This window comes from Macrotis lagotis, chromosome 1 (genome assembly GCF_037893015.1).
Source record: "Macrotis lagotis isolate mMagLag1 chromosome 1, bilby.v1.9.chrom.fasta, whole genome shotgun sequence".
Taxonomy (NCBI): domain Eukaryota; kingdom Metazoa; phylum Chordata; class Mammalia; order Peramelemorphia; family Peramelidae; genus Macrotis; species Macrotis lagotis.
This window is the reverse complement of record NC_133658.1, coordinates 194186717-194209620: the sequence shown is the minus strand read 5'-3', so window position 1 is coordinate 194209620 and position 22904 is coordinate 194186717. Positions and strand designations below refer to the sequence as shown.

General features: G+C 32.5%; 1 protein-coding gene across 1 annotated transcript in view; it reads right to left on the bottom strand.

Moving 5' to 3' along the window:
* Positions 1-22904, bottom strand: part of CSMD1 (CUB and Sushi multiple domains 1) — a 2413561-nt gene that overhangs the window by 1390945 nt on the left and 999712 nt on the right. The window contains exons 7-8 of the mRNA XM_074209535.1: positions 16623-16646; positions 4699-4727 (exon numbers count right to left, since the gene is read on the bottom strand). Of these exons, the coding sequence (XP_074065636.1) occupies positions 4699-4727; positions 16623-16646 (53 nt within the window). The remainder of the gene's footprint in view (positions 1-4698; positions 4728-16622; positions 16647-22904) is intronic.

The window sequence follows — 22904 nt, the reverse complement described above, 5'->3', positions numbered from 1 at the left end:
TTCTAATCTGGTATAAAACTATAAATCCTATTAAAGGTTTCATTTTACAGATTAACTTTTCCAAGTTCTCTGGTCCTATTTAGTATATCATAGAGAAGATGGTATTGTATAATCTCGTAGCTATTTGAGAGACAGAAAGTCTCAGCTCACATGGAAGTTTAATTTCACAAAGGAAGAAATTTAGATGACTCCAAAATCTATCAAATTATTTGTGACATTATAAATGAGTTTTGGGATAATACAGAGATGGAATCCTATTGTATGAATAGACATAAATGGCTAGAAAAAGAACAGAAAGATTAGTTGTGTAGTAAGATACAGGGAAAATAAATGGAGTGATACACTGAGGTTCATGGGTTAATTTAAATCCACCTCAAAACCTCCAGCATACTGATCTTTTATCAAATATTCATATGAATTATAAAGGAGAGTTCACATTCATCTAAGAAAATTTCTTATGGCTATATTAAATTATTCTTCAGAGCAGATGTGAAATACATAATTTCATTTTGAAGATTTTAAAATTGTAATTGATGGTTCTCTAAGATATCTATCAAATTAGCATTACTCTCTCCACTCTAAATTTTAAGTATTATATCTTTTTTTTATTTCACTGGATTTTTTGAGTGACTTTTATCTCCAACTCTGCACTTCCATAGACAAATTCGGGCAAAGAGAATATTATCTGATCAATGATATAATACCTTGACCATTAGAAAAGATCATCCTTGAAAAGTGATTTTTAATTACTTCTTACTGAGAGAAATTGAACTCAAGTCACTAAGGTGATATCACAGTGTCAGTCAATTAAATAAAACCATTTAGATTTAATTACCTCCACGGTAGGGTTACATCCTTAGGAGAATGAATTTTCTATTGTTTGGGTTAAAGTTGCATTTGGCATTCTTTCCTAATTGCTTTTTAACAGTTTAGGGTTTTAGTCTGATCTTGCTTATGTCTCATTTAATATACGTTTTTACCATTCAAGAGTAGTACATGATTAATTAATTGACTCATGTCTCAAGGGAAATGAGAGACATTCAAAATACAAATATATTTTGTGAGTAAGGCATTTTAAGGAAGAAGGAAACTAAAAAAGGATATTAAAAAAGTGATGATTACTTATAACAAAACTTCTTTCACTTGAAAAAATCAAAATATTAGAAAGGTAGATTAAAATATAGGACACATGGTAGACAGAATTTCAGTAATGAAAGAAAACTAATTCAAAGATTATTCCAAATAGTATCTATATAGTACACTTCTCCAAAAAAAATCTTTAGAAGGTTATGGTCCAACCTGTTCTTATAAGACCTATAGAACTCTCTCCCTTATGAAAATGTGCATTACATTTTTGAGTCCTAATTTAGGTAGTGTTTACTTACATGCAACTTAATATTCTACTGTGGAATTTTCATCCATTATTTCTAGTTCCACCTCTCAGGCTAAAAAAGCAAGTTAAAAATCTCTTCCATATATAAGATTTTCAAGTTCTTAAAGAGAGGTCATTTGTTGGTTCATTTATGAACAATGTCTAGTCATCCAATCCTAATCACCTTCTATAAGCAAAAATTGCAATGCCTCTGATAATATGTGACACCCAAAATAGATTATGTCCAGATATAATGAATGATGAAATTAGAAACAGGAAACATCATTTAATTTCTCTGACCCTTAATCTTTGCCTTTGGAAAACATATAAAAGAATATAGTATTTTTCTCACAGAATTGTGAGGAAATACTTTGGCAAATGTAAAAGAATCATTCACGTTTAATATACATTCAATTTCCTTTTTTATTATAATTTTGGGTTTTTACCTTTTTTTTTTTTACATTTTTTTCCTGGTGAAGTTGAGTTGATAATTATAATACAAATATAGGATCATAGAATTAGAACTGGAAATGTCCTTAGAGACAATTTAGTTTGATCCACATTAAAAAAAGAAGAAAACTGATATCAAAGAAGTTAAATGACTTGCTAGGCTTGAAGAGTAAGCAAGTTGAAGAACTCAGATTCAAATCCAATTTCTTTTGAGTGCAAATCTACTTCTTTTCCAATATTGGGTTAGGTGAAATGTTATGAAGTAAATTGCAAATAAGAGCAGAAATAATCATTCAACAAAAAATGTTTATGAAGATTATAGTAGCTTGTGAACAAGAGTGGACTCTCCTTGAGATCAGGGTCTAGGTCTAATGGATCTTTGCTCTTATTAAATATTTATTGATGATAATAATTATGAAGACAACAATGATGATGACAATGAAGATGATGATGGTGACAACAAAGATAATAAAGCAAACTTTTTTTTAAAAAGTTAGTTATCCTTATTTAAAGATTTTAGGATCAAAATTATATTCATTAATCTAGGCTAAAATAAGTAAGTGAAATATGAAGTAACTAGAAGACTGATATATCCATAATTGTTGACTCCCATAAAGTAGTAACTGTGAAAATAAAATACTTCTTCCCATAATTATTTGTTACCTCTCTTGATAACTACCTTTAGGAAAAATAAATAATGAAGTGGTAGAAGAAAATGGCTTTAGAGTATCACTCACAACATTATTTGGCTTATCATCATCCTTATGATAGTACTCAGAAGATTTTACCTATTCCTCCATATCCAATATATCCTCAAAGGATTAAGATTAGGAATAACTAAAGATAGTGAATATGCCCAAGTCTAAAGCCAATATCCAAATAGATGTTTGAAAATATTCTGAGCAATACTTGAATTTTGGAATAGTCCTTAGAAAATTATTTTAGACAAGTGTCATAGGTTACTTGGATTTCCCATAAAGAACTTGGCTTCAAATTTGCTTCTGTTACTTATTATCTGTGTAACCTTGAATATTCTTTTCACTTATTACTACTACAATGAGGCCTAAGTCGTATTAACCTATAGCCAGTACTCATTTTGTAGTATAAATTATCTTGTATTTATTAGACATAGCCTTCATATCACTATTCTATAAACAAGTTAAACAATCTCACAATCTCAAATCAAGTCAGCATACATTTATTAAACACCTAATATGTGCCAGAGACTGATTTAACTCCTAAGAATACAAAGGAATGGCCAAAACACCCTCTGCTCTCAAGTAGCTTACAGTCCAGAAGAAGTAATATGAAAACAATGATTCACAAACAAATTATATTCAGGTTAGATAGTTGATAATTTTAAAGGCAAAGCATTAGAGTTAAGGTGGAGGGGTGATAAGAAAAGGTTTCTTGCAGTAGATGGGATATTATAAGTTATCTGAAGGAAACCAGAAGATAGAAATGAGGAAGGAAATAAAGGGCAAAAGACAATGATGACACATAGATTCAGGAAAGAGAATGTCTTATCTCAGAAACAATCAACAACAGTGAAACAAACAAACAAAACAGAGGAATTGAAAAGGCATTTCATAAAAGGAGGATTCCCGGGCAGAGCCAAGACAGCAACTTGAAGCTAACATGCTCCTGGAGTTTTTACCTACCAAAGATAAATGAAGTCTCTGCACTGACATTCAAGCTATTGTTCTCACCAAGGAAAAAAAATATGATTCGAAAAAGTTTTTAATGGTATACATTGTGGAGTATCTTCACTGAAGGTCTGTCTCTTTGGGGAAAAAGGAGAAGTAAAGCCCAGAGAGGCAGGAGAGCAGGGGAAAGCTAGTGGAAGGCTTTGAGCTACAGTGTAGTCCAAGTTCCAACAACTTGATAACCAGCAGAGGTCCCAGGAGCCAGATAGCAAGCCAGCAGTCACAATCCCAAACAACATCTGAACCCTGAGAATACCAAGGAAAAAGACAGGACTGGGTTGGAAACAAACCACAGCAAAGTCAGAACCTGGACACAAAGGGGGGAACAAACCTCTGAAAAGGCAAGATTTGGACTGCACAGGCAACATCTTGACCAATGATAAGCCAGGGTTCAGTGTTGAGACATCAGTCCCAGCATTAAAAGCCTGGATCTATACTCCCTGTACTCCAGGAGTAGAGCTAGAACCACAAAGATAAGCAAAAAAGCTAAAAGAGTGCACACTATAGAAAACTACTTTATAGAAAAAGATAAGAATGCCTTGTCAGAAGAAGAAATCTTTGAAAAATCACTCACAAGGGGAAGTCTCAAAACAGTCTATGAATTGGACTCAAATCCAAAAATTCATGGAAGAGCTTAAAAAAGAATTTAAAACCAAAGAAGAGAGGAAGAAGAAAAATGGAAAAAGGAAATGGGAGTCATGCAGGGAAATTATGAAAAATTGACCAGAGTATTCAACACCTTTAAAGAGGAAACACAATAGGTAACTGAAGTAAATAAAACCCTAAAAATTAGAATTAAGCAGATAGAAAGCAGACTACAAGATTCCATAAAACAAAATGAAAAGGCTGAAAAAAATTGAAGGAAATGTAAATTACCTTTAAGGAAAAACAAATGACCTAGAAAATGGATCCAGGGGAGGTAATTCACAAATCAACGGACTACTAGAAACCCTAGATCCAAAAAAGAACCTGGAAAATAGCATGCAGGAAATTATTAGAGAAAACTGTTAAAATCTGCTAGAACAAGAAGTCAACATAACCTTTGAAAGAATACACAGAATCGCTCCAGAAAGAGACCCCAGGATAAAAATTCCAAAGACTATTATAACCAAATTCCAGAACCCTCAAATAAAGGAGAGAATAATGCAAGCAACAAAATGTATCAAATACAAAGGAAACACACTGAAGGACTGGGAGACCTAGAGTACCATATATTGGAGGGCAAAGGACCTAGGATTATAACCCAGAATTTACAACCCTGCAAAATTCAACATATACTGTCAGGGGGGAAAGATGGATGTTCCAACAAAATAGAAGACTTCCAGAATTTCCTGACACAGGGATCAGAATTAATCAGAGAATTCAATCATCAAATATGACTCAAGAGTTGCATATAAAGTAAATGAAAAGGGGAAGGAAAAAACAAAACAAACCAAAACAAATGTTGATCAAGACCATCAAACTGTATACAAAATAGGGAAAATATAACATTCTAATTCTTGAGAACTTTACTTCTCTTAGTATAATTAAAGTGTTGAAAATTATTGAAGAGAGAATATTTAAAAGATATGAATATAGTTGGGTCTCAACTTAAGTGTCTCATTATCATGTGACCCACTTTAATTCTGCTGTGCTGCCAAAGCTCAGCACATTCTCTGATGAGGGCATAATAAACTGGACTGTCCTGAGTCAGTGTCTCTGTAATGTACAATCAATTATGAAGTTCTCAAGTGAGACCTCCAGAGCCTCCAATTGCTTAGAACCCTTTAAGATTCTTATAGTTAATAAAATCTAAAATCAGGTTTTGACTTAATCCTTGCTTCACTTAACAAGGGGTTAAGCTTCCTGGGTGGGGAAGGGAGGATAAAGGGTGAGAGGAAATAGGTCTGGGGAAAGGGGTACAAATAGTTCAAGAAATGATTTATCTTTGGGTGATACTTTGGCTCATGAGAAATGTATGTCCTTGGAGGGTACTTAAGGGGGTAAGATGAAAAAAGATTATAATTATAATTTGAAATAATTTGAGACAAAGCTGCTTATCAAGCAATCAATATGTGATGATATTTTGATAGCAATTTGAACTTATTTATAGTCTCTCTCTTTTTAAGGTTTTTGCAAGGCAATGGGGTTAAGTGGCTTTCCCAAGGCTACACAGCTGGGTAATTATTAAGTGTCTGAGACTGGATTTGAACTCAGGTACTCCTTACTCCAGGGCTGGTGCTCTATCCACTGTGCCACCTAGCCAACCCTAACAATTTGAACTTATCAAGGAATCAAATAATCAGTGACTGAGGATACCTGAATAACAGTACTTGAGTGATAACTAACATGAGTAGAAGAGGCACAAAAGATTTATAATTTTAGAGTGAAAGAAGGGAGAGTATGAACACAGAGTAAGTTCTATTCAACAGATTAGGCCCAGCGAGGGAATAAAATACATTCCCACATAGGTTCAAAAATCTATTCTAATCTAGAGGGAAGTGGGAAGAGGGAAAAATAAGGAAAGAAGGTACTGATAAAAGGAAAGGGGAAGGAATAAGTGAAAATAAGCTGAAAGTTAAATTTTAAAAGAAAAGTTAAAGGGGAAAGGGAGTAAAACTTTTGTGAGGTGGAATAAGAAGAAAGAAAAGAGGAAAAAATTAAAGGGGAAAGATAACATGGAGGGAAATACAAAATTAATAATCTTAAGTATAAATGGTAATGGGATGAACTGTCCTATAAAATGGAAGTGGGTAGTGGAACTGATTAAAAAAAACAGAATACTACAATATATTGTTTACAAGAAATACCTCTGAAGCAGAGAGATATACAAAAGGTAAAGGTAAAATGATGGAGCAAAATATACTATGCTTCAGCTGAAGAAAAAAATCTGGGGTAGTTGTCCTAATCTCAGATAAAACAAAAGCAAAAATCCATCTCATTAAAAAGGATAAGGAAGGAAACTACATCTTCTTCTTCTTCTTCTTCTTTTTTTTTTGATAAGGCAATGGGGTTAAGTGACTTGCCCAAGGTCACACAGCTAGGTAATTATTAAGTGTCTGAGGGCAGATAAGAACTGAGGACCTTCTGACTCCAGGGCCAGTGCTCTATTCACTATGCCACCTAGCTACCCCAAAACTATATTTTCTTAAAAGTAATGAAGCTAAATCATTACTAAACATGTATGCACCTAGTAGTATAACATCCAGATTCCTAAAGGAAAAGTTGAGTGAATTACAAGGAGATACAGACAGTAAAACTTTAGTAATGGGAGACCTCAATCTCCCTCTCTAAGAACTAGATAAATCTAACAAAATAAAAAGAAGGAAGTTAAGAAAGTGAATGAAATCTTATAAAACTTATATATGATAGATCTCTAGAGGAAATGTAATTGGGATAGGAAAGAATATACCTTTTTCTCAGCAGTACATGGTACCCGTACCAAAACTGGCCATGTAATAAAGGATCATGGTTAAATAAACCAAAAACTAATTGAAACTAAATAACTAAATCTTAAATAATGGGTAGATCAAACAGCAAATAATAGAAACAATCAAGAAAATCAAGAAAATGATACTACTGAAGCATATACCAAAATTTATGGGATACAACCAAGGCAGTTTTGAGGGGAACCTTTATATCTCTAAATACCTATAAGAATAAAGTAGAGAAAGAGGAGATCATTGAATCAGTATGCAACTAAAAAAAAACTAGAAAAAGATCAAATTAAAGATCCCTAATTAAATGCAAATTAGAAATTCTGAAAATCAAGGGAGAAATTAATAAAATTGAAATCAAGAAAATCATTTATCTCATAAATAAAACTCAGAGTTGGTTCTATGAAAAAGCCAGTAAAATAGTCAAACCTTTGGTTAATATGATTAAAAACAGATGAAGATAACCAAATCAAACCCAAAAGTTTCCAAACCAAAAAGGGTGAACTAACCACTAATGAGGAGGATATTAAATAGATATTTCAGAGCTACTTTGTCAAACTGTATGCCAATAAGTTGGATAACCTGAGTAAAATGGATGGATATTTACAAAAATAAACATTGCCCAGATTAACAGAAGAAGAAATAAATTACTTAAATAACCCCATTTTAGAAAAAAAGAAATTGAAGAAACCATCAATATACTCCCTAAGAAAGCATCTCCAGGTCCAGATGGATTTACAAGTGTATCCTACTAAACATTTAAAGAACAATTAATTCCTATTCTCCATAAACTATTTTTAAAAATAGGAGTTCTGCCAAATTCCTTTTATGACACCAACATGGTGCTGATACCTAAACCAATCTCTTTAATGAACATTGATGCAAAAATCTTAAATAAAATTTTAGCAATGAGATTACAGCAAGTAGGATAATATACCATGATCAGGTAGGATTTATGCCAGGTAAGCAGGTATGATTCAATATTAGAAAACACTCAATATAATTGAACATATCAATAGCAAAACCAACAGAAATCATATGATTAGCTCAATTGATGCTGAAAAAGCCTTTGATAAAATATAACTTTCAATCCTTTTACAAACACTGGAAAGTTTAGGAATAAATGGAATTTTTCTTAAAATAATAAGTAGTACCTATCTAAAACAATCAACAAATATTATATGTAATGAGGATTAACCTGGAGCATTTACAAGAAGATCAAGGGTGAAACAAAGATGCCCAATAATTATAATCATTACTATTCAATATAGTATTAGAAACATTAACTTTAGCAATGAGAAGAAAAAAAATTAAAGGATTCAGAATTGGCAATGAAGGAGCAAAACTTTCACTCTTAGCAGATGATAGAACCAAAGAAAATCATATTAAAAACTCCTTGAAACAATTAACAAATTCAGCAAAGAAGCAGGATATAAAATAAACCCACATAAATCTTTAGTATTTCCATATATGAACAATAAAGCCCAAGTGCAAGAGAGAAAGAGAAATTTCATTTAAAATAACTATAGACAACATTAAATACTTGGGAATCTACTACTGAAGACAAACCCAGGAACTATATGAACACACTTATAAAGCACTTCTCACCCAAATAAAGTCAGATCTAAATAATTGGAAAAATGTAAATTGCTCATGGCTAGGTCAAGTTAATATAATAAAAATGACAATTCTATCCAAATTAAATTACTTATTCAGTGCTGTGCCAATCAAACTACCAAATAACAATTTTACCAAACTAGAAAAAACATTAACAAAATTCATCTGGAGGAACAAAAGGGGAAACTGATGAAAAAAATCAAGAGAACTTATGAACAAAATAATGAAAAGGAAGGTGGCCTAGTTTTATGAGATCTAAAACTCTTCTATAAAGCAGCAGTCATCAAAACTGCATGGTACTGCTTAAGAAATAGAGTAATGGATCCTTGGATTAGGATAGGTTCAAAAGAAACTGCTGTAAATGACCCCAGGAATCTACTATTTGATGAACCCCAAAATGGAACTCACCATTTGACAAAAAAATGTAGGGGAAACTGGAAAATAGTATGGCAAAAACTAGGCATAGATCCACATCTTATACCCTATACTAAAATAAGGTCAAAATGGGAACAGGCTTTAGACAAAGAGCAACATCAAAAATAAATTAATAGACCAAGAAATACTCTATCAGATCTATGGAAAAGAGACAAATTTATAAACTTCAAAATGAATGATTTTGACTATATTAAATTCAAAAGGTTTTGCACTAACAAAATGCTGCAAAAATTAGAAGAAAAGCAGAAATCTGGGAAACATCTTCACAACTAGGACTTCTGATTTCTAAAATATATAGAGAAAGAGAATTGTAATCAAATTTATCAGGTTACAAGTCATTCCCCAATTGATGAATGATCAAAAGATATGAAGAGATAGTTTCCAATGAAATAATTAAAGCTATATATAATCATATGATAAAATGCTCCAAGTCATCACTGATTAGAGGAAATGCAAATTAAACCAACAATGAGGTATCACTTCACACTTATCAGATTGGCTATGATGAGGAAAAGGGAAAATGATCCATGTTGGAGAGTTGTGGCAGGATTGGGACATTGATGCATTGCTGGTGGAGTTGTGAATGGATCCAACATTTCTGGAGAGCAATATGGAACTATGCCCAAAGAGCTAAATAAAAATATTCATTCCCTTTGACTCAGCAATTCCAATTCTGGGTCTATATCCAGAAGATACCATAAAAAAATGGGAAAAGTCCTACATGTTTCACAATATTCATAGCAGCTTTTTTTTTATAGTGGCAAAGAACTGGAAATGGAGGGGATGTCCATCAATTGAGGAATGGCAAAACAAGCTATTGTACATGAATACTATGAATATTATTGTTCTCTAAGAAATCATAAATGGTCAGACTCTAGTGAAGGATCTGATGCTGAGTGAAGGGAGCAGAACTAAGAGAACAATGTACACATTGACAGTAACATTGTGAGATGATCAACCTTGATAGAAGCAACTCCTCTCAGCTCTTCAGAGAGCTGTATTAGCCTGGCTATGGATAATGCTGTCCCCACCAGAGGAAGAAAAACAAAAAAAATAACAAAAAATCCTTCAGAATATTATAAACAATTTATAAAAACTATCTTTTATGTATCTCTTTCTCTTAATCCTCATTCCTAATACCAAAAATGATCAATCTGTAATCGTTTGTCAAAAATACGTATGTACAATGCTAACCTGACTGTTCGCCCCTGAGGGGAGTGGGGTGGGAAGGTAGAGTGGAAAGAAATTTTGCAACTTAAAAATATCCAAATGCATATGGATGAATGTTGATAAGACTTTCATAACACATTAATATTGATTTTTTTAAAGTTTTTGCTAGGCAAAGGGGTTAAAGTGGCTTGCCCAAGGTCACATGGCTGGGTAATTATTAAGTGTCTGAGGCCCGATTTGAACTCAGGTACTCCTGACTCTAGGGCCTGTGCTCTATCCACTGTACCACCTAGCCGCCCCTAAAAAGCAGATTTTTTTCTTAGTTTTTTTTTTTTTTGTAAGGCAAACAGGGTTAAGTGGCTTGCCCAAGGCCACACAGCTAGGTAATTATTAAGTGTCTGAGACCGGATTTGAACCCAGGTACTCCTGACTCCAGGGCTGGTGCTTTATCCACCATGCCATCTAGCCGCCCCATAACATATATTTAGAAAACTAAAATATTAATTAAAAAGGAATATAATAAAAGATGAGTAAAAAGCTAGAAAAGGACCATCTTAAAGAATTTTATAGTAACTCAAATTAAGCACCAGTCGAAGTATTCTTATCCCTTATGAGGTTCCATATTAAGATATCTGATCAATCAACATAAAATTCAGTATGACCAATCACTCTAGCTAACACTAAATGTCAGGTATTAAATGGCTAGACATCTAAACCCAGAGTGAATTTATTTAGGGTCTCTGACCTGGCTGTTATATAGCTAACTGCTTTCTTGTTTTGGGTCCCCCCCCACACACTTGAATAGTTTTCTATTGCAAAGGGTAAATCTCAGAGGTAGAGTGACTCTCAGCAAGAATTTGTGCTCTTCCCACAACTTTGTTTATAATGAGCGTCTTAGAGAAGGAGGTTGTCTGTGGGTAAATAATACACAATCCTTTTGGTGCTGAGTATGCTTTCATTATTCATATGGATCACTGAAGTTAAATTCATATTGCTCAATAAGAATCACCAGAACAAGCATATTAATCTACTTTTATCAAGCTACAAAATAGTTTTCTGGTCTGTATTGACAGACTAAAGTATATATAAGGAAATGGTAAGGGCATGTCTTTATTTTTTCTAAAGAATAAATATATTGTTTTTCAAAAGAATAAAATACATTATAACTTTTTTTTAGGTTTTTGCAAGGCAAATGAGGTTAAGCGGCTTGCCCAAGGCCACACAGCTAGGTAATTATTAAGTGTCTGAGACTGGATTTGAACCCAGGTACTCCTGACTCCAGGGCCGGTGCTTTATCCACTGCGCCACCTAGCCACCCCTAAATTATAACTTAAGAATAAATATTTCTTGGGTCATTTCCATTAATTAAATGATTAATTTACATATATACATATTATTGTACAGTCACAGAGATATGTGGCATTTCCAAACATTATTATGTAAATAGTTCAGTTTCCTATTTAATTCAAATTTTTAAAAATATCAGTTTGACAGGCTATGTTGAATCTTATCATATACTTGAATCGTTTTCAGAGAAAATTATATTTTAAATAAAAAAATCAAACTCTACAAAACTCAACATGCTAATGGAATATTTCATTTATATATTAGATGTATAACTTTCCAAAAATAGAATTGATAGGTTTTTTTAAAGTTCTTTCATAATGTTCTATTTGGATAATAAAAAATAATATATGAAATAATGATTTTAAAAAAAGAATAATTATTGGGAATGGTTGTTCATCTCAATCCTTGTTATCAGTGATGTAGAGGATGGATTGCTTGAATTTGGGAATCTTGAGCTTCAGTGGGCTAAAAACCAATCAGGGCTATGCACCATACATGGCACCAATATGATATTGTCCCCAAGAATGGGGACTGCTACAGGACTGTCTAACCAGCCTAGCTTATAAACAAAGAAGATCAATGTGTGGAAACAAGATTGAGAGTGGTTGTACTTTTAGGCTGGGTAAAGAAGAGACCCAATCTCAAAACAATAATCATAATCATAGTGATGGTGATGATTATGATCATACTGACAATAGACAATAATATTTTTTTTGACAACAAATAGTAGAATGAATGATTGCAACTCAGATTTTCATAACACTAGTTTATAACAATTTTTTTGAGGTCAGTAGAGCAAGAATTATTGATTCTATTTAATAGATGTGGAAACTAAGACACTAATAGACATTAGTTTCATTTAATAGACAAGGAAATTTATGTTGAATGTATTTGCCTGAACTCTAATGACTAATTTTAGAATCAGACTTAGAGATATTTTAACTACAAATCTAGTAATTTTATTACTTGACAGTAATATGTAAAATAATTTACTTCAGTATTTTGTTTCCATATGTATTTAAATTTTAGTGTATTTATACATTAAAATTATTATATTATAAATATATATATATATGTAATATTGGGTAAATATTTTGGTATCAGTCCTTATTTTTCCTGATAGGAAGAAATTAAAATTAATTGATACATTTATGAAATGCAACCTTAGCTGCTCTAAAAATTTTCTCACAGTCCAGGATATTATATATATACATATATATATATATATATATATATATATATATATGTATATATATATAGTTCAATCATTAATATATGTACTAACCATTTCAAGATTGTTTTAAATAAAATCTGAAATATGTTAATCATCACTGTTTTAATCATGAAACTAAATTGTGTTTCCTTACAAATACATGCACAAATGATTTTGGACTAAATTAAATGAGGGATCATTAAGCAGAGAATAGACTGAATCCTAGAAATTTTGTGTGGTCTTTTACAAGCTACTTTGCTTGTGTAAGCATTATTAATCATGGAACTGTAATATTTGCCAGCTAGGTCTTGTTCCTTTCCAAAGCATTAATGTCACGTCAGACCTGGGAGGTTAGAATTATTTAAGTACATACTTCATTTCAGGGACCATGAATATTCAGTATTAGGTTCAGGGAAAGCTGTGTTTTATTTTATTTCAATGTAAAAATAAATGCTACCTGGGTTAGGGTGGGGAAGGTTTGAAAGATCAGTTCTAATCTCTTGGATGGCTTTCAAAAGATGCTATATAACTATCAATATGATACTTCACTTACCTACTACTCATAAATCACTCATTTGCAATTGTTCTTATGAGCTCAGTGAATGCAAAGAACATATTCTTTACCTATGTATCTCTCTCCAATACTTGGCATGTTAAATGCACATAGAAGAACCTAATAAATGTCAGTTAGATAGCTGAATGATTATTGCATTTTATTTCAGGCAGAGATTTGCTCTTATACCTTCAGGTGATTGAATGGTTTTGCTCAAGTTTCAAACATCATTCAGGGCCAAGTTTAGTTATAGTAAAGAAATATTGTCCCTAAATTTCCTTTCAAGTACCAAAATGTTCTTGTTTCTTAGAGGATCTTCCATTATAGTATAATAAAGTAGAGGTGGTTATTAATTCAAGAGACTTAGATCAAAATTCTGCTTATTATACATGCTGCCACTGACAAGCATTTTCTTTTCTTTTCTTTTGTTTGTTTTTGTTTTTGTGGGGTAATGGGCTTAACTGATTTGCCCAGGTTTGCACAGTTAGTAAATATCAAGTGTTTGAGGCTAAATTTGAACTCAAGTCCCCTTGAATCCTGGACTGGAGCTCTATCTACTATATCAACTAGCTGTCTCCTAGCATTTTCTATTTAATTTCAACAGACTATTTTCCTCACCTGTAAAATCAGGACAATGGTACTTATCTCACAAGCACAGGTAGTCTATGATGAAAGTGGATCAATATTAAGCACACACTCCATGAAGGCTTATTTATTTTCACAAGTGTTTTGTCAGAATCCAATAGGATCAAATAATATTCCTAAAGATTTTAATAAACCTTAGAATCCTACACAAGTATTAAATGATACTGGAATGCTGTATATTGCATCAATATAAAGTTTTCTATGTGTCCATGATCTCACATGAGCCTTGTCCACACTTGATGAGGGACTTGTCTTTTCTTCAACTAGTCAGCAAATTATAACCTGCAGGTCAAATCTGGTTTATCATCTGTTTGTGTACAGCCTGTGTACTACAAATGTAAATCTGTGAACAAAATGTGGTTTTCCAGACCTTGCACTGAGTATTGTTGGAGCAGTAACAATAATGTAATGGAATTTTGAAATTTGCAAAATACTTTACAAATATTATTCCACAAAACCCCCTTTTATACTTGAGAAAATTTGTTTTAAGTGATTTGTCCAGAGTCACACAACTAGTAAATGTCTGAATTGACTTTGAGGGGAAAGGGGGCAAATCTGAATTCAGGTCTTCCTGATTCTAGGTTGAACACTCTCTCCATATTAAAACAATTCAGAGGTTTTTTTCCTTTCTCAAGGTGAAAGATGGAAATTTTCAGTTGAGGGAAAATAAGACTTCTTTAAAATTAAAAAATCTTTTCTCTCTAAACTTACTAATGATCTTTAAATTGCCAAATCTAATACACTTTTATCAACTGGCATCCTTTTTGATCTCTTTGTACTCTTTGACATTGTCAATCCACCTTTTTTCCTACTCTCTTTGTTCTAAGTTTCATGATATCTTTCCTCATTTGTCTCTTGTTCTGGATCTTCGTTTAGGTCACAACCAGTGACAGTGAAAGTTCTCCAAAGTTCTGCAAAACTATTTCCCCTTCTCTTTATGTACCATTTTGCTTGGTAATTTCATGATCTACCTTGAATTCAATTATTAATTTAATGCTTATTATTCTCAGATCTATTTATCCAGTCCTAATCTTCAGATTCATATCTCTAACTACCTATTAGTTATTCTAAATGTGTAGCTCATAAATATTTAAGATTCCACATATCTAAAACTAAGCACATTATCTGTCCCCTACTTTCAACCATTCTAAACTTCCCAAATAACACTGAAGATACCAACATCTTTCCAGGTGCCCAGGCTCACAAGCTACCTATTCATTTCAACTCCTGACTGTCATTCCTCATGTCCAATTCCTGTCAATTTTACCTATAAAATATCTTATATTAGCAATTTTCTCTCCTCTTAAATTGCCAATACCTTAGCATGAGTTCTCATCACTTAGTGAATTGACGATTGCAATAACCTTTGGTTGTCCCAAGTCTTTCTCACTACAGTCCATGCTCCCTTTAATTGCCAAATTGACTTTGCTGAAGAACCAGACAAGGTCACTGTCTTATTCAATAAATTCTAATGGCTTCTTATCATAATTAAAAAATCCTCTCTGGCATTCAAACCCTTAATAATCTGATCAATTTCTATATTTCCAGTCTTATATCTGCTTTTCTTTACATTCTCTCTGGTCTGATAATACTGGCATTCTTGCTGCTCCTCCCACATGATACACCATTCCCCAAATCTATATTTTCAATGCTAACCTCCTTGCCTACAATTTTGTTCTCTCTCATCTCTGCCTCCTTACTTCTCTTACTTTCTTCATGTTCCAGCTGAAATACCACTTTCTTCTAGAAGATTTATTCTTCTTACTGCTTATGCATTCCCTCTGTTATTGCCAATTTATCCTGTGCATGTCTTGTTTGGATATAGTTTATATATTCTCTCCCTTAATAGAATGTGAATTCCTTGAGAGCAGAGACTGCCTTTTAACACATTTTGTATTCCCAGTGCTTTAAAAAATTCTTGGAACTTAGTAAGCAATTAACAAATGCTTTGTTTGCTTTTTACTTGATCTGATCTCAATATATTGTTGGTAGAACTATAAATTGGTCCAAATATTCTGGAAAACAATTTGGATTTATGTTAACAGCGATTTCATTTTGAAAAATAAACTCAGGACTTCATAATTATGAAGGAAAGATTTATTAAAACCAAAATATTGTATTGCTTTGGTAACAAAGAACAAAGAAAAAATATCTAAACTTCAGTTGGGCAAAGTCAACATAAAATGGTGGGATTTATAGATACATATATGAATGTAATAGAATATTATTGTGCAGTAATTTCACTTTGAATCAGTACATATGTCTTTACAGATTTTTTCTGAGAGCATCCTGCTCATCATTTCTTATAGCAGAAGAGCATTTCATCATAATCATAAGCAACTATTTGTTCAGTCGTCCCCCAACTGATGAGCATACTCTCAAATTCCAATTTCTTGCCACTAAAAAGAACTGCCACAAATATCTATCTATCTATCTATCTATCTATCTATCTATCTATCTATCTATCTATATACACAAAAGTCCCCGTTTTTTTTGTTTTTCATCTCTTTTGGAATACAAACCTAGTAGAGGCTTTGCTACTCAAAGGGTAGGCATAGTTTTATAGCTGTTTGACATAGTTCCAAATTTCTCTACAGAATAGTGAAATCAGTGCACAATTATACTAAGAGTACATTAATGTTCCATTTCCCTACATTCCCTCCAAAAATTGTCATTTTCCCCTTTCTATCCTACTAACCGTCTAATAGGTATAGGGTAGTACCTCAGAATTGTTTTAATTGCCATTTCTCCAATCAATAGTGAGTAAGAACATTATTAATATTGTGATAGATAGTCCTGATAACCTCTTCTGAAAACTATTCATATCCTTTGATCATTCATCATTTTAGGATGGCTCCTATTTTTAGGAATTTGACTCAGTTCTTTATATACTTGAGAAATGAGGCTGTCATCAGAGAAACTTGTTTCAATTTATTTCAGTTATTATTGTTAACTGTATTTCCCTCTCTCCTACCCTCTCCCAATAATTTATTTAACTCTCTCCTTTCACCCTGTCCCTCCTCAAAAATGTTTTTCTTCTGACTACCCCCTTCCTCAATTTGCCCTCCCTTTCATCACCTATCTTTATCTCTTTCTCCTCCTACTTTCCTGTTGGGTAATACAGATTCCTATAGTCAATTGAATGTGTCTCTTTGAGTTAATTCTGCTGAAAAGTAAGTTTATACATTCCCCTCTTACTTCCATCTTCCCCTGCACTATAAAGTTTTTCTTGTCTTTTATTATGTGAGAAAATTTATCCCATTCTATCTCTCCCTTTCCCTTTCTACCAATATATTCCTTTCTCACTCTTCAATTTTATTTTTAAAGATATCCTTTCTACTCACACCTATGTGTTTCTCTCTGTCTCTCTGCCTCTGTCTCTCTGTCTGCCTGTCTCTCATAAGTTATCAGCATTGTCTTCCCATGCAGGAAAATAAACAGTTCCATATCATTGCATCCCTTATGATTTCCCTTTCCTTTTTATTTTTTATGTTTCTTTATGAGTCTTTTATTTGAAAATCAAATTTTGTGTTTAGTTCTGGTATTTTTATCAGAAGAGTTTGATCCACTATTTTATTGAATATACATCTTTTCCCCTTAAAGAGAGTATGCTCAGTTGTGCCATGTAGTTGATTTTTGGTTATCATCTGAGCTCTTTTACCTTCTATATTATCATATGATCGATTCATGTAGAAGCTACCAAATCTTGTGTTATCCTGCCTATAACTTGATAATACTTGAATTGTTTCTGACTGCTTGTAATATTTTCTCCTTGGCCTGGAAGTTCTGGAATTTGGCTATAATATTCCTGGAAATTTTCATTTTTGGATCTCTTTCAGGAGGTGATCAGTGGATTCATGTAATTTCTATTCTACCCTCTGCTTCTAGAATAGCAGGGCACTTTTTTAAAATAATTTTTTAAAATAATTTTTGAAAGATGTTGTCTAGGTTCTTTTTTTTTTTGATCATGGCTTTCAGATAGTCCAATAATTTTTAAATTGTCTCTCGGATCTATTTTTCAGAAGAATTCTTTTTACAATGAGATATTTCACACTGTGTTTTAATTCTTTTAGTTTTATTTGATTATTTCTTGATTTCTCATAAACTCATTAACTTCCATTTGCTCAATTCTAATTTTTAAGGAATTATTTTTTTCAATAAGCTTTTATGCCTCCTTTTCCATTTGAACAATTCTACTTTCTAAGGAGTTTTGTTCATTCATAAATTTTTGTGCCTCTTTTTTCAGTTGGCCAGTTCTGCTTCTTAAGACATTCTTTTCCTCACTGACTTGTTGTATTTCTTTTACCATTTTGCCTATACTGGCTTATAAAGGGTGTTGATTTCTTCAATATTTGTGTGTGTGTGTGTGTGTGTGTGTGTGTGTCTCCTATACTAAGAAGGTTGACTGATTTTTCATGATTTTCTTGTATCACTCTCAGCTGTATTCTCAATTTTTTTCTCCATCTCTCCCATTTGATTTTCAAAATCCTTTTTTCATAGTTTTCTTAGAGGTTTTAGATTTAGGAACTTTGACTACTATTATCTTCTTTGTATTTTGAACTTATCACTGCTTTATGACCATATTTTTCCTATTGTTTACTCATTTTCCCAGATGATGATTTGATCTTAACTCTTTGTTAAATTTTGGACTCAGATTCCAGATAAAGATGCATTATTTCCAACTTCTGGGTTTTTGAGTCTTTTTTCAGAGATACCTTTGGGACTTGTAAGTTTTTAGTTCTTCCAAGGCAGTATGATCTAAGGAGAGGTGTGTTTATGACTTTCCTGACCTGTATATTACCACAAGTATTTTTTTCTGTCCTGGAACCACATGTGAGGAGGGCCCCTCTTCACTATGACCCCAAATTATGGTGCACTAGTGCCCTTCCTGACCCTGGGACTGCCACCAAGGCCTAGGAATGGGATCTGATTATCAACAAAGCAACAGAGTCCTGCTTCAGTTTTAACAAAGAAACCCCTATAATTAATTTCCTTTTGACACCTCACCTCCTGTGGTTTGAAAGCTCTGGAAGCAGCTGTTGCTGCTGACAATTCCGTGGCTCTCAAGACATGCTTCTTGATTGCTGGTGCCTGCTCCATTCTGAAATGTGCTGCACCTTAACTCAACTTGCCCATTGAACTTCTAAGTTGCCTTTGGGCTGATGTCACTTCTTCAGGCTACTGGAGCCCTGGCCCTGATTTCCTGGGACCAAGCTAGCCAAGCCTGGGCTGGACTCTGCTTCTCCTGATGACCTTCCATTTACCTGGAAATTGTTTTCCCCTGGGTTTTATGGTTTCTATGGCTCTAGCATTAGTTTAGAGTCATTATTTAAAGATATTTAGAAGGGTTTGGGGGAGAGCCCAGGTGAGTCCCTGCCTTTACTCTACCATTTGGTTGTAAATGAAATTTTTAAAAAAAGACACATTTTGAAATGGTTGTGGGAGCAATTAAACTACAGACCATTTGGGGTTTTCTGGAAGGTAGGTTACACAGCTGGTTAAAACTAATGTTATCCCCCAAAAAGAATGCAAAATGGTGTATTTTTCCTATTCTCTCAGTCTCATCCTCCAGGTTCTGAAACTTTCCTAGTGACTCCCTTTGTCTCTTCTTACAATAGGTTTAATTCTAGTCTTTGTCTGCATTCCTAAACAAGATATTGTTTTCTGCCTCTGGGTACTTATCTCATTGCCTTATCTTTGACAATGGCTTTTCATAAAAAAATCCAAAACCAAAAAAAACTTATTCAGTATGATATTATTTTAAATGGACAGATGAGAAACCCAAGGCAAGATACTTATCTGAATAAATATTTAATAAATTCTTGCTATCTTGTAGGTTCTAGGAATGCAAAGTCAAAAAAAAAATGATCCTTGCCTACAAGGGCCTTAAATTCTAGTGTAGAAAATGAAATTTAAAATAGATGGCTTTGAGAAAAAGTCAAAATAAGTTATCTAGGTTCAGGAATAACAGAGGAAGGAGGGAGCACTAACTGTTAGAAGGATCATAGAAGAATTTTCAAAGACCCACCACCACCTTTACAACCAAGCCCGGTGGGGAGTGAGGGGAAGGATTCTGAAAGGAAGATTTCAGCAAATAGATCATTTAGGAACTATGAAAAACATTTGAATGTCCAGGGGAGAAGCTGTTAGGTAACAACTGATATGAAGAAGCTGTTATATGGGGAAAGAGTAATTGGGCTAAACAGAATTGCTGAGCTGGGCTGCTAAGCAGTGCAATCTCTACCCAAGCCAGACACTCATTCTGCAAGTACATTTCTCCAACTACACTATGTTGCCTCTTACTGGTTAAAATTACTTACAATTATGTAATTATTACATCAGTGGACAGTACCCACATTAGAACCAGGATATCTAGAATATCTTAATTTTAATACCACTTTTAAAAATGTATAACTCTAGAAATATACATTTCTAGGCTTTAGTTTTTTTTATCATCTGCTAAATTCATGGTTGGACTTGGTTAGTCCCAAGTCCTCTTACAGATCTAACATTAGATGACTTATACTGCTTTATTGCATATGAGGGCAAATAGAATATCTGTCTCACCTTTTATTTTTAGGACTGTGTAACTAAACTATATTTCATTTTCAAATTACTAAGGGAATTCATACAGTTGGGGAATTTAGTTATTGAATTTTATTCTAAAAGATGCTGCTACGTGAGCAATTGAACAGTGAAACATTGCTCGCAGAAGAAGCTGGTATAAATTTAATTGATAGCCATTCTGAAGTTTGATGGATTGATGGTAAAATATTCTAATTGTATCTGTAAACAACTTTTTTTAAAAAAATGGAGAATTATCTATTGTTGTTTTCCATACTGTCAAAAGATAGAAATATATGTAAATAAGATGAATATACATTTTTGTTTAATCACAAGTATATACATAATTATAAGTGATTATATGTACATATATATTTATGGGTATGTAATATATATGTATATATATATCCTATACTTAAGACCATACATACTTATAAATGTTTACATAATAAATGTATATGTATATATTTTATAATAATTTATCCCTATTGACACTATTTCACAGTTGATCAGTTTTGTGATATGGATGAGAAACATATTCTTTGAATTACAGATGCCTCCATTTCAGACTTCTTCAAATCTTCAGAGATTTCTTCAAATGAAAAAGCAGAGAGGTTAGGCTATTTGAACAAAAGTCAAACAGATTAAAAGGAATAGAATTAAGAATTCCAGCTCAGATTTTTGGAGCTGAAATTCAGAAATGATTTTTACATAAAATCAGTTTTTGTAGTGACAAAGTAAGTAGGACCACACTTATTTTTGTAATTCCTTTTTCAGGAAGAGAGAAAACAGGAAAACATACACTTTATTGAATTTCCACTACATTGTGCTTCAGTTTTCTCCATGAAATTGCATAACTCCTTGGCCTTCTCATTTTTACATGGCATGCCACTTTTTTGTCTACATTTTTCCTTTCTCACAATCCATCTTTTTCTTTAACTTCAAAAATATCTATTACCAAATGAGAAAATATTTGCAAAATACTTAGCACAGGTCCTGGTACATAGTAGGCATTATAGATATATTTATTCCCTTTTTCTTTACTCAATAGCTTTTTTGTCTTCTGTTGCTTTCTCTACTGCCTACAAGAAGTAAAGAATAACAGAATCCTATTCCAAAAGAGTTTTAAATTCTCATCTTATTCAAGATTCTGATTGTATGACTTTTAGTCAGTTATATAAGTTTTCTGAGCTTCCCTCTCCATCTATGAAAAGATGAAGTTGGATTAAGTGATCCGTGACATGGCTTTCCCATTTTGAATTTTATGATTCTGTGATAATTATTATAAAAATCTTTTAATTTTAGAGCCAAAGTGACTCTAGAACAAAGTGAATATTAGTAATTGAAAGGGGAACACACTTTCTTACTCACTTGGGATCAATGTACATCTTTGATTTATTAAAAATAGCTAAATTTATCTCCTATATTTATTATAATCCTAACACGATGTAAAAATATTAAAGCATAGAAGAAAATGACTGATAGATGAATTGAAGCTATCTCCCAATACTGAGATAGAAGATTAGACACACTGAATATTCCAATACATAATTGATTGGCCAATCCAAAAATGTTAGACAAAAAAGGATTAATTTTAATGTATTTGTTGAGTCTTGGACTAGGGATTCTTAAAAAATCATTCGACATTAAATGAAAAAAGTTACTGAATTCTTCTAACCTTTTTTTCCCCAGATATATCCTATTACATTTACACACAAAGGAAGTATGTGTTTGTGTGTGTACATATACATAAATAATAGGAATAATATTTATGACAGCAAAAATTTGGAAAAGAAAAGTATGTCCAAATTTTAAAATGGATGAATAAATTTTGGAAATGAAAAAAATAGAATAAAATGAATGATGTATGTGAAATATTCAGAGAGAAAAATGGATAAACTTGAATAAAATGATGCAGAGTGAATGAAACAGAATTAAAAAACATTATACACAGTGTCTATGCAAATAAAGACAACAACACTTATGTTAAATAAAATATCCTTTTTGCTAATAATAAATAGAAAATAGTAGATAGAAAATGGAAAGTGATGTGTTGTTTGACTTAATCACTGTAGTTAGTTGTTATTATTTTTAAAGCTCTTTAGGGAAAATGTATTTTTGTTTTCTTTTTTCAGGAACATAATGTACTGATTTCATAATGAGCAGTATTCCACCCTCTATACTAACTTGAACTCTAAAGTAACTTCTAAATGTGTACTAAAGTATTATAAAATTTATCAAGTCCCTATTGTTACATTTAATGCAATAAACATTTACCAAACATTTATAGTATAGAAAACATTGTTTTAGGAATCAGGAATTCACTAGAAAATATTTGTGACGTCAAAACCAAGTGAATCAGTAAAAAATAATGAAATTATAGTAGTGATAGTAACATACATGAAGTGGTGTTTGA